The sequence below is a fragment of the Lithobates pipiens genome, unplaced genomic scaffold, assembly GCF_037356315.1.
Source record: "Lithobates pipiens isolate NorthernLeopardFrog02 unplaced genomic scaffold, aLitPip1_a1.2 Scaffold_8, whole genome shotgun sequence".
NCBI lineage: Eukaryota > Metazoa > Chordata > Amphibia > Anura > Ranidae > Lithobates > Lithobates pipiens.
Genome location: NW_027507903.1, coordinates 453,058,441 through 453,070,920, shown reverse-complemented (window position 1 = coordinate 453,070,920; position 12,480 = coordinate 453,058,441). Strand labels below are relative to the sequence as shown.

The 12,480-nt window shown below is 46.0% G+C and overlaps 1 protein-coding gene across 2 annotated transcripts in view; it reads left to right on the top strand.

The window, feature by feature from the left end:
- Positions 1–12,480, top strand: part of ADAM19 (ADAM metallopeptidase domain 19) — a 117,189-nt gene that overhangs the window by 19,645 nt on the left and 85,064 nt on the right. Inside the window, exons 2-3 of one of the 2 annotated variants that reach the window (XM_077468409.1) lie at positions 2,875–2,964; positions 9,736–9,806. In XM_077468409.1, the coding sequence (XP_077324535.1) occupies positions 2,950–2,964; positions 9,736–9,806 (86 nt within the window). In that variant the 5' untranslated portion in view covers positions 2,875–2,949. The remainder of the gene's footprint in view (positions 1–2,874; positions 2,965–9,735; positions 9,807–12,480) is intronic. The other variant, XM_077468408.1, reaches the window with a different exon arrangement.

The window sequence follows — 12,480 nt, the reverse complement described above, 5'->3', positions numbered from 1 at the left end:
AGTCGCCGCTGAAGTCGTGTGCAGATCACCTCTGTGAGTCGCACTGCATGTCGTGTCGCCCCTGTGTGAACTGGCACTTAGCCTTCCCCTCCTTCACTAGACTCCTGCCTTTCTGCTCTATTTCTTTTTTCTTTTCCTCTTTTACTCAATACCCAGATGAGTACATGCTGCTTGTTCATTCCTAACTTATTTTTGCAACCTATTCTGTACCAATTTCCTTGGTTCGCATACATGTTTCATTTGATTGTTATCGCACTCATATTTGTACGTGCTCTCTTTTGAAAACCTAATAAAAATGTAATATAAAAAAATAAAATAGAACCCCCTTTATCGTGGCTGCAACATAATGTAAAAAATGTATAAAGTCATAAAAGAGGTTATAATGTTTTTTTTTTTTTTTAAGTCTTAATCATATATACAGTGCATATGGAAAATATTCACAACGCTTCAGTTTTTCCACATTTTGTTATGTTACAGCCTTCTTCCAAAATGGAATAAATTCATTATTTTCCTCACAATTCTACATACAATACCCCATAATGACAATGTGAAAGATGTTTGTTTGAAATCTTTGCAAATTTATAAAAAAAAAAAATGAAAAAAAAAATCACATGTACATAAGTATTCACAGCCTTTTCTCTATACTTTGTTGAAGCACCTTTGGCACCAATTACAGCCTCAAGTCTTTTTGAGTATGATGCTACAAGCTTGGCACACCTGTTTCTGGCCAGTTTTCCCCATTCCTCTTTGCGGGAACTCTAAAGCTCCATCAGGTTGGATGGGGAGCGTTCGTACACAGCCATCTCCACAGATGTTTAATCGGGTTCTGGGCTCTTGCTGGGCCACGCAAGAACATTCACAGAGTTGTTCCGTAGCCACTCCTTTGTTATCTTGGCTGTGTGTTCATAGTCGTTGTCCTGTTGGAAGATGAACCTTCGTCCCAGTCTGAGGTCCAGATCACTCTGGAGCAGGTTTTCATCAAGGATGTCTCTGGACGGGGGCGTGGCCTGACCATGGAGGAGTGAAGACGTGTGTCTCCTCAGCTCCGTCTCACCGCCGCATTATAACAGCGCAAGGAGGGTGAATCTGTCCCCATCCTCACACAGCGATGTCCCACAAGAGCCGGGCGTCATCCCAGCACCCGTGGGTGGACCGCTCGCGGCAAGCACAGCTCGATAATTTCTTCCCGGGGCAGGAGGAGAAGGGCCGGGAGGCCTCCAAAATGGCGCCGGCCAGCAAGGCCCTGAAAGCTGGCAAGGCCGCGCCATCCGCGGCCGCAAAGTCACACCGGAGGGACGCATCGCCGATACTTTCCCTGCAGTCGGTGAGTGATTCGCCCCCCCCGGCTTCCCCAGGGTCCCCCGGATTGCCGATGGAAGCCCCTGACGAACCGGACCCCCTGGCTGATGCTGATATCAGGCGCCATATTTTATCCCTCCCCACCAAGGCTGACCTGGAGCGCTTTGCTGATAGAGTGGAGAAGGCGTTTAAAGAGAACATTGCACAGCTCAAGGCTGACACAGTACACCTGGGGGGCAGGATGGAGTCCCTGGAGCAGAGGTTTGAGGAGGCCCTCCCTGTTATTACTATGCTGCGGGACCAATGTGATGCGCAAGGCCGTCAGATTGAGGCCCTGCTTTGTCAGTTAGACGACACCGAGAATCGCAGTCGCAGAGCTAACATTAGGATCCGGGGCCTCCCTGAGGCCACAGGAGCTAGAGACATTGTTCCCACCCTGGAAGGCGTCTTCAAGGAGATCCTAGGCCTACCTGCCACAGCTACTGTGGAAATTGACCGTGCACATAGGGCCTTGAAACCCCCCTCCCAAGATGTGAATAATCCCAGAGACATTATCTGTAAACTACATGAGTATACGCTTAAGGATCGCATAATGCAGAAAATGAGAGGGAAGCCCTATTTTGATTTTGATGGTGCACATCTAGCTTTTTACCAGGACATTTCAAGGCGCACTCCTATGCAACGCAGGGCCCTGCGCCCCCTCCTGCTGGCTCTTCAAGAGGCTGGCCTGCCGTACCGCTCCTTCAGGTAACTAGGGACGGTAAGACCGTGACTCTCCGTACTAAAGATGATCTCCCGCACTTTTTAGCTTCTTTGGAGTTGGAACAGATTGACTTCCCGGACTGGAGGAACCCTTCGGACTTTGCGGCTTTTAGATTGCCGACACCGCAACCGTGGCTGCCCGCTAGAAGTCAGAACCGCAGACGGCGCCATAGGAGACAATCCATGGATCCTTCCACGGACTCTGCTGCCCTGGGTCCCTGAGGGTACCGAATCTTTCTCCCAGGGACACACTCCTGTGATCTGAGGAACTCTGAGTTGACTCGACTTGACTTACCTGGAATTCCCCACGGCACCCTGTGCTGGTCCGAGTTTTTGCTTCACATTTGTAGTTAATTTTCTTTTTTTTTTTTTTCTCTTTAATGGCATTGTTCTTGTTCGGCCGTGGGGAACCTGTTACACGTTAGTCATTGTTGCTTTTCTTTACTTTCCCCCTCCTTTATCGCACCAAGTTAGATGCGGTGGGCGGAGGTGGGGACCCACTTCCCTCTTTGTTATGGGATTCCACGTACCCCCAGTAGGATGCCCGTTTTTTTCCCTTTTTTCCTTTTTTTTCTTTTTTACGGGCTTAGAACCTGGTTGGGATCTGCAGTTGTGGCCTGGGCCCCACCCTCCTTTTGGGTGGGGTGGGGTCCTCGCCATAACTTTTAGTTTTTTTCTATCTCTGATCGGCCTAGGCTGCTATGTTTTATCAATTGTGCCTTATATATCTCTCACGCGTATGTTTTCTCTCCCCCCTTTTCTTTCTCTCTCTTCCCGTGATTGCTCTCCTTTTTCTGACTTTTCTTTCTTTAGGTCATCCCTGCCACTCTGCCGTCTGCACCGGGCGCACCACCAATTTTCGAGTATGACCCGGCCTGAATTTTTTGGATGGCTACACTGCAGGTAAGCACTTACAATGTTAGGGGCCTATGCTCTCCTCATAAGCGTAGTAAGCTCTGGGGGGAATTGAAGCGGCTGAGGTCACAGGTGATTCTCCTTCAGGAGACTCACTTTACACATCAGTCGTCCCCTAGACTACCTACCCATCTTTTTAACCAGTGGTTCCTGAGCAACTCCCCCCTAGCTAAATCGAGAGGTACAGCTATTGGCATACACAAGTCCTGCCCCTTTCAACCTTCTGATCATAAGGTAGACCCCCAGGGCAGATATGTTTTTTTGAAGGGCACCATAGCTGGACAACTCTACACGTATGCGACGATTTATGCCCCTAACGCCGACCAACTCACTTTTATTGACCGTACATTGGACTGTCTAGCGGATTTTAGGGAGGGCTTTTTAATTGTAGGAGGCGACTTTAACGTAAGCCCCGACCCCCAGTTGGACACATCCCATGCGAGACCCTCCCATTCCTACAAATTCCTTAAACATTACCGCAAGACTATGCAATCCCATCTCCTATCGGACGGTTGGCGGACACTACACCCCCATGATAGGGACTACAGTTATTATTCGAAGGTGCATGATGTCTACACGCGTATTGACCTCATCTACGTTGACCGCAATGTCCTGGAACTCCTTCAGTCCGCGTCTATTGACGTAATTTCTATCTCAGATCATGCCCCAGTGACGGTGGCTTTTGCCCTGCCCATGGGCCTGCAGAGGACCTGGACATGGCGGCTCAATGATAATTTATTAGATGATAGGGTAGCGGTGAAGGAGGTCACGGATACACTGACTAACTACTTTAGGGAAAATCCGCCAGCCGAGCTGGGCGTAGGGGTTGTATGGGAGGTCCATAAGGCGGTGGTTAGAGGGGCCTTAATTTCTCAAGGGTCTAGGCTGAAAAAAGAACGTCAGGCTGATTTTACACGGGTATACACTGCCCTTCAGAAAGCCGAACTCGATCATAAGACTAATGGGAGTCCAGAGGCTTTGTCGGCGTTGACGGAGCTACGGGAATTGTTTCTGCGGTTGTTGGACCGCCAAGCCCGCAAACATTTTCGCTTTTTGGCCCATAAATATTATGAACACGGGAATAAGTGCGGACGGATGCTGGCCCGCGCCCTCCGTAAACGCCACGCTCAGACCTATATTCACAAATTGCACGATTCTGCGGGGGTTCCGGTGGTCCAATCCTCTAAAATAGCGGCCGGGTTCCGTGAGTATTACGCGACGCTGTATAATCTGGACTCTACAATCTCTCCCGCGACCCGAGTGGACAGGCTCAAGGCGACCCGTGCCTACTTGGCGGCGGCTGATCTGCCGAAACTCACTGAAGAACAATCCGCTGCCCTGGAGCTCCCAATTACTGTGGAGTAGCTTGGGGCCACGGTGGAGTCCTTGCCTAATGGTAAGAGTCCTGGTCCGGATGGATTTACTAAGGTTTACTACAAAACGTTCCTGCCACAGCTGCGGGCTCCTATGTGCGCCTACTTTAATGCAATAGCTGGAGGTGGTGCCGTCCCCCCGGAAGCCCTTCTAGCTCACATCACCGTGATACCGAAGGAAGGCAAGGACCCCACCGTCCCCCAGAGCTACCGCCCTATTTCCCTTCTTAATTTGGACATAAAGATTCTGTCAAAAATTTTAGCAAATAGAATGAAGCTCCTTATTCCTGACCTTGTCCACCCTGACCAGACAGGCTTTGTTGCTGGGAGGGAAGCCAGGGATAACTCCCTTTGAGCGGTCCATCTTATTCACTGGGCACGCTCCCACCCAGCCCCGCAACCATATATTGTTTTGTCCACTGACGCTGAAAAGGCCTTTGACCGCATAGACTGGTCCTTCCTGACAGAGGTGCTTCGCTCTATACAATTAGGCCCGCGGATGTTGACTACGATCGCGGCCCTATATTCCACGCCTTGTGCCCAGGTCAAGGTGAATGGGACTCTGTCAGCTCGGTTCCCCATTAGAAACGGCACGAGGCAGGGGTGTCCTCTTTCGCCCCTCTTGTTTGCCCTGGTGCTAGAGCCATTTCTCCGCACGGTAAGGGCTAGCCCTGATATTAAGGGCCTCCAAGTTGGTAATACAGAACACAAACTCTCGGCCTATGCTGATGACGTGTTGTTTCACCTTACGGACCCCCTGCTCTCTCTGCCGAACCTGATGAAGGAACTGAAATTTTTTGGGTCGTTATCTAATTTTAAGATCAATTTTTCGAAGTCGGAAATACTCCCCGTTCACATGGCCCCTCACCTTGTAGCGTCCCTCAAGGCAGCCTTTCCCTTCGTTTGGACTATGTCGTCCCTGCGATACTTGGGAGTGCACTTAACGAACCGTTTTGATACCCTGTACCTAGCCAATTACCCACCTTTATTGGATGCGATCAGGAGAGATCTTTTGCAATGGACGGGGACGGCGTTCACGTGGTTTGGCCGGGTGAACGTCATAAAGATGAATGTCCTACCCCGTATACTTTTTTACTTGCAGATGCTTCCGGTCCCCTTGCCCAAGTGTTTTTTTGACCGCTTAAGTAGTATGATGTCTCGCTTTATTTGGAACGACCGTAAACCTAGAATAGCGTTACGGATGCTGCGTCGTTCGAAGAGGAGGGGTGGCCTGGGTGTTCAGGACATTAGACGGTATTATCAAGCTGTGGCCCTCCAGAAGATTCTGGATTGGCATTTCCATTCTCGAACTAAGCTCTGGGTCCCTCTAGAGAAATGTCTGGCGGGTAGGAATTTATCCTACGCGCCCTGGCTGCCCCGGGAATATAGAGGCCTGGCGGAGACGACCTCCCCCTTGACGACCCATGTGTTTTCAGTTTGGGACAGGCTCAACCCAACCCTTAAGCTAGCTCCCCCTATGTCCCCGTTGGCCCCACTGGGTGGATTTTTATGGTTCCCGCCGGGAGAACGGATGGCTTTTTTTGAGGATTGGGTGGACGATGGGAACGCTAGTTGCGGGAAGCTCTTAAGGGATGGTGGTCTCATGCCGTATGAAGCCCTGCCCGTAGGTAGGTGCGGTTCACGAATGAACTTCTGGAGATATCGACAACTGCACCACTTTTTCCAGGTACATGGTCACACTATCAGGGATCCCTTGTCCCTTACCCCATTTGAGCGCAATTTTCTAGCGGAGGAGCCAACTCCGCACCTGGTTTCTGAGTTATACCAGCTGTTAGACTCAGCCGGCCCCCAAGCCACCCCTGCCTATATTAGACGATGGGAGACTGACATGAGGACGACGTTTACAGAGACGCAATTATCGCACCTTTATTCCCTCACCCATTCGTCCTCTAGGGACTCCAGGGTCCAGGAGACCAATTTTAAGCTATTGGCACGTTGGTACCGGGTGCCAGTGGACTTAGCTTGTATTTACCCCTCCGCTTCGGAGCTATGTTGGAGGGGATGTGGGCAACGAGGGACCCTAGTTCACATATGGTGGGAGTGCCCCCTAATTCGACCCTTCTGGGAAGACATACAGGGCCAAGTAAAGGCAGTGACCGGGATAGATGTCCCTCTCTCGCCGCTGCACTTCCTTCTGCAGGTACCCGCGGTCCCGCTCAGTGTTTATAAGAATACTGTGCTGGCACATTTGCTGAATGCAGCAAGACGCCTGATTCCGATATACTGGAAAAGGCCTGGAATCCCCACTCGAGAAGAGTGGTGCAGGGGAGTGCACGCGGTGAAAGAGGCAGAGAATTGGGTTGCCACATGTAAAGGCCTTGAAGACCGATTTCATGAGATCTGGAGACCTTGGTCGGCATATGCATCGGACCCTAACCACGTACCCTCCAGTTTAGATGTGGCTCTGCTGGAGTTGGCAGACCCTACCCTTAAGGCTCTCAGACTGGGTGGAGCCCGGGGGGGGACTGGATTTCCCCCTGGAAGCTCTTAGCGTGGGAATACTGCCTATGAAACGTAACACTCGGGAGTGGTGTACCCGGTGCGGACAGAGCAGACGTTTGGAGCCTATACTCAGGTAACTTGACCTACTCTTCCTGTTTTCTTCCTGTCTTTTTCCTCTTGCCTCCCTTCCCTTCTTTTGTCTCCCCCAATGTACCCCCTCCCCTCTATCCGCTGCAGACGCAGCTGTTCTTCCTTACTACCCTATGCTGTCCTTTTCTCTCTTTCTCTTCCTCTTTCCTTACCTCTCCACCTTTCTCTGGTCTGAATGTCGTGTAGCCTGAGCTACCGGAGCTGGTAGATGGTGGGCTGGGATCCCTATTTCGACGCAGGGGCTGCCAGGCAAGAATTTTTGAGATCGGCAGGGGGAGGCGTTCCGGCCGACCCTCTGTGGTGACACCGGCTCCCGGGATACGCTGGCGGTGGAGGGTGGCTAGTTGGCGGCTGTTAGGGCCCCCCCCCCTCTACCCCAGTGCCGGGACGGTGTCCATTTTTCGGGTGACTTTTTACCAGAGTAGTCCCACTATCTGTTGGGGTAATTATTTTCTTTTTACCCTTGCAATTATACGGTTTTCCCAGCCCACCTACTAGGTGTATACCCACGACATTCTCCCTTTCTTCATGACTCTAAGACCTCTCTCTTTAAGTTTGTTTATCTGTTCAACTTACATGCTGTTAACCTGACACTAGAGTGGCTTTTCTGAGGCCGATAAGTATTGCACTTGAATGTGATGTTGGACTTGTCTTGTTTTTCATGTTTCTGTTTCTGTTATACTGCAATAAATACTGATTACACAAAAAAAAGGATGTCTCTGGACATTGCTGCATTCACCATTCCCTTGATCCTGACTAGTCTCCCAGGTCATGCCGCTGAAAAACATCCCCACAGCATGATGCTTCTACCACCATGCTTCACTATAGGGATGGTATTGGCCAGGAGATGAGCAGTGCCAGGTTTCCTCCAGACATTACGCTTGCCATTCAGGCCAAGAGTTCAATCTTTGTTTCATCAAACCAGAGAATTTTGTTTCTCATTGTCTGAGAGTCCTAGTCAGGCTGTGATGTGCCTTTTTTACTGAGGCGTGGCTTCTGTCTTGCCACTCTACCATGCAGGCCTGATTGATGGAGTGCTGCAGAGATGGTTGATCTTCTGGAAGGTTCTCTCCACAAAGGCTGGAGCTCTGTCAGAATGACCGTTGGGTTCTTGGTCACCTCACCGACTAAGGCCCTTCTCCTCCGATCCCTCAGTTTGGCCGGGCGGCCTGTTCTTGTAAGAGTTCTGGTTGTTCCAAACTTCTTGCACTTACGGATGATGGAGACCACTGTGCTCATTGGGATCTTCAATGCTGCAGAATTTTTTTCTGTACCCTTCCCCAGATCTGTACCTCGATACAATCCTGTCTAGGAGGTCTACAGTCAATTCCTTGGACTTCATGGCTTGGTTTGTGCTCTGAAATGCACTGTTAACTGTGGGACCTTATATAGACAGGTGTGTGCCTTTCCATATCTTGCCCAATCAACTGAATTTACCACAGGTGGACTCCAATCAAGTTGTAGAAATGTCTCAAGGATGATAAGTGGAAACAGGATGCACCCTAGCTCAATTTTGAGTGTCATGGCAAAGGCAGTGAATACTTATGTACATGGAATTTTCTCCTTTTTTTTTTTTTACTTTTTTTTTTTTTTTTTTTATAAATTTGCAAAGATTTCAAACAAACTTCTTTCACGTTGTCGTTATGGGGTATTTCAAATCAAAACCAAAACACTGCGCTATCAAAAAAACAAGAAAATCAGCTAACACACTAAAAATTGATATTTTAGTTCAAATAGGATATAAGAAGAAAGTGTTGCACTAAAACGAAAAAAACAAATGTGTGCAAATATCACAAGTGTGACCCGTGTGTTTTGCCCAATATAAACTCAAACAGTTGTTGACAAAAATAGTAATTTGTACAGTTACAATGTGAACATATATGTGAGAAATATATAAGAGAAAAAAAAGTCCTTTAGTGGAAAACCAGACACAGTCCCCCTTGGTGCAAATAGAAAAATCAAGATGTCCTCCAATCCACAGGAATATTGAATGCAAACACCTTGGTGCCGATACCACCACCCTAAGCAGATGTAGGCTTACCGACTCCCTTTGACCCAAGCGAACATACGCTCCAAGGGTCAATTACGCTTTGATGTAAGGCGACTGAGGGGCACTCCGACCAACAAACATTGGAACTTGGGACTCAACACTGGAAATCACTTCTAAGGCCAGGTTATGCACGAAACCAGTATCCAGCAAATGCAGAACAGGTCACACTCCCCAAGAAGACCTCCAGCATGGATGGGACATGCTACATTCCAGAGGGGGGGTGACCTGTTCTGCGTTTGCGTTTCTGTGGTATTGGCGTTTCTGTGGTATTGGCACCAGGGTGTTTGCATTCAATATTCCTGTGGATTGGAGGACATCTTGATTTTTCTGTTTGCACCAAGGGGGACTGTGTCTGGTTTTCCACTAAAGGACTTTTTTTTCTCTTTACATATATGTTCACATTGTAACTGTACAAATTAATATTTTTGTCAACAACTGTTTGAGTTTATATTGGGCAAAACACACGGGTCATACTTGTGATATTTGCACACATTTGTTTTTTCATTTTAGCGCAACACTTTCTTCGTTATGGGGTATTGTTTGTAGAATTTTTAGGAAAATAATGAATTTAATCCATTTTGGGATAAGGTTGTAACCTAACAGAATGTGTAAAAAGGCAAGCGTAAATACTTCCCGGATGCACTGTATACTTTAGAGTGTATGGACTACAGTAAATGCAATATGCTTATAGGGATTTATTGTATGTGCATTTTGTTTTTTTAGCACCCAGCACACATAGAAGTAATTATTAAAGCAGAAGGAAGAGAGCTGATACTATCTCTACAAAGAAACGAGTGAGTACAAGGAAAATAAGTATTGTATACATAATTGTTTATGAATTAAAAGTAATTTTCTAGCAAAAAACCCAGATTTCACTGTGTGTATAAAACAAAAGAAAAAAAAGTTTAAAAAATTGTCCAAAACTTCAAATGGTTAAAGAGATTTTCTCTCGTTCCTGTTGTGCTTCAAGACAGTAATTGAAGGAAATAGAAAAAAAAATGACATGGGGTTTAATAATTCCATATGTTATATAAAAAAAATATATATGTTTTTTGATACATTTTTTTTGCAAGCCATCCTGACTGCCAGAGGATTTTTTCCAGTCATCACTGCAACTGCAATTTGCCTAACCATGGATGCGCTTAATAACTAAGAACTCTTTTTGTATAAGTCTGATATCTTAGTATCTTAAATTTTTTATTATGATCAGTTCAGTGGTATGGTTGTTCTATATGTATAGATTGTAAACAGTGTTAACTTTGTCGTTAACTTTGTCGTCAAATATTTTCGTCTACTTAATTAACACTATTTTAGTGGACTATAAAGAAAAACAATTCAGATGATTAAAATATGACTAAGGTGGAAGAAGTAAGTTGTTTTAAATATTTGGGAATTGTAGTGACAGGAGATACTAAAGATTATATCACTTTAAACCTGAAACCTATTTTGTGAAAGTTTAAGCTTAAAGTTTAAGTTTAAGCTTAAATGTCAGCTGGTTCAAACTGCCATTATCTGTTACAGGCAGAGCTAATCTCATTAAAATGGTGTGGGCCCCCAATTGCTGTATATCCTTCACAATGCACCTGTTTGGATACCCGGATATTGGTTTAAATGCATAGATTCTCAATATAGAGCATTGTTATGGAAGAAGGGAGTAGCATGTGTTAAACTAAGCTGCAATACCCTAAAGACCAGGGGAGAATGGCTGTTCCACAATCCCTCACCTATTTTATAGCTGCTTATAGGGTGGGATTTGTCAGTGGTAGCGGACCCTTCCAAGACTTTGCTGATCCATTCCCTAATGGAGTACTCTGCAATGTCCAAATGGAAATGGGACTTCCGAAGGCCCCATCGAAGTGCCAGACTGTACATTTGCTTTTGGGATTCTGGAAAGAGTTGTCCCTTTTTGTTACATAACTGTTACTGCATGTACTTACAGCTCTGAAATGCCGTGAGAATAAAGGGTAGACTATCTGTTTTGAGTTCAGATTCCGATTTCCTTCCCTCTATATTTAATACGCTAGATAAAAAGGGAATAATTTCATGCATATATGCCTGCCTGCTAGCCCATATCCAAGCTCCAGATCTGTTGCCCTGCAGGGAGAAATGGGAATCAGATGTTGGCCCTATAGATGGCGATAGCTGGGAACAGATACTGGCGGCTGGTCTGCTAGTCTTGGTTTCTGAAGCTCAAAAGTTGTCATATTTGTTTATCCTTCAGAGTGTACAGAACACCTGTACAGTTATATAAGTGGGGTAGAAGAGAGTATTTATCACCTACAGTTGCAGGTAAAACTAGTTACTTGGCAGCCTAGTGGAAGAGCTATAACCCCCTTTCTACATATATTGCCCTGATTAGGTTGCTTTATCTAGCCAGGAAATTGATTTTATGGTATTGGCTCTCCCCCTGGGCCCCCACTTCCAAACAATGGATACAACAGGGGAATTATATACTTATAAGGAAAAGAAAATGCGTACCAACACAGAAATGTGTCAGGTAAATTCACTAACATTTAGCAAGAATGGCTAGAGAATCCAGGAGTAGCCCCTCCTCAACTTGTTCTTACCAGACTGCTCCAAGTCTAGGAGAGGAGACAGGTATACCCTACCTACAGGCTTAAGGGCAAGCGTGATATCGGGGATTTCGGAATAAAATGGATACTGCTGTGGGATTTATATTATTATTATTATTCACGATTTATATAGTGCCAACAATTTACGCAGCGCTTTACAATGTATAGGGGGGGGGGGGGACAACACAATTGCAGTACAGTTTAATACAAAAGGGACAGGAGGGCCCGGCTCATAGGGTTTACATTCTAAAGGGAGGGGTTGGTGGTACAAAAGGTAATAGCTGCAGAGAATGATTTGATGTGGGGGTGGCTCGGGGACAGTTAGGTCGGTGTGGGATAGGCTTCCACTGGTTGTTAGGGATGCTTTATTACTGGACAGTACACACTTTTAGAGAAGAACCTTCTATGTTTTCTGTGTTTCTTTGGTTTGAAGTTTGGTAATATGTTTGTTACCATATATATTGTTTATTCCAATCAAATGCACAGCTTTGTAAAAGGTACCTTTTCTTATGTATATAACAGTCTTATGTTCTTTCATTTCCAAGTATCATCTCTGATTGATTGATGTACCTTTCTGAAATTTTTTATTTTTGCACAATAAAATATTTTCAGATTTAAAAAAAATGACTAAAACTAAAATGGCATTTTAATCAAGACTACGACTAAAACTGAATCTAAATGTAATGTTAAAATTAACACTGCACTACCATATTAGATTAAGTGGTGGGCAACTACTACGCTGCTGAAAGGAAAAAAAATTAAATAAGAAAATGGGTTTCCTTATTTTCTTTTTTTCTTAATATTTAATGTTGGTAATATATTCAGGTAATATATGCAATGGCATTACAGCCAATAGTATTGTGTGTGTGTGTGTGTGTTTTTTTTATATTCTAAA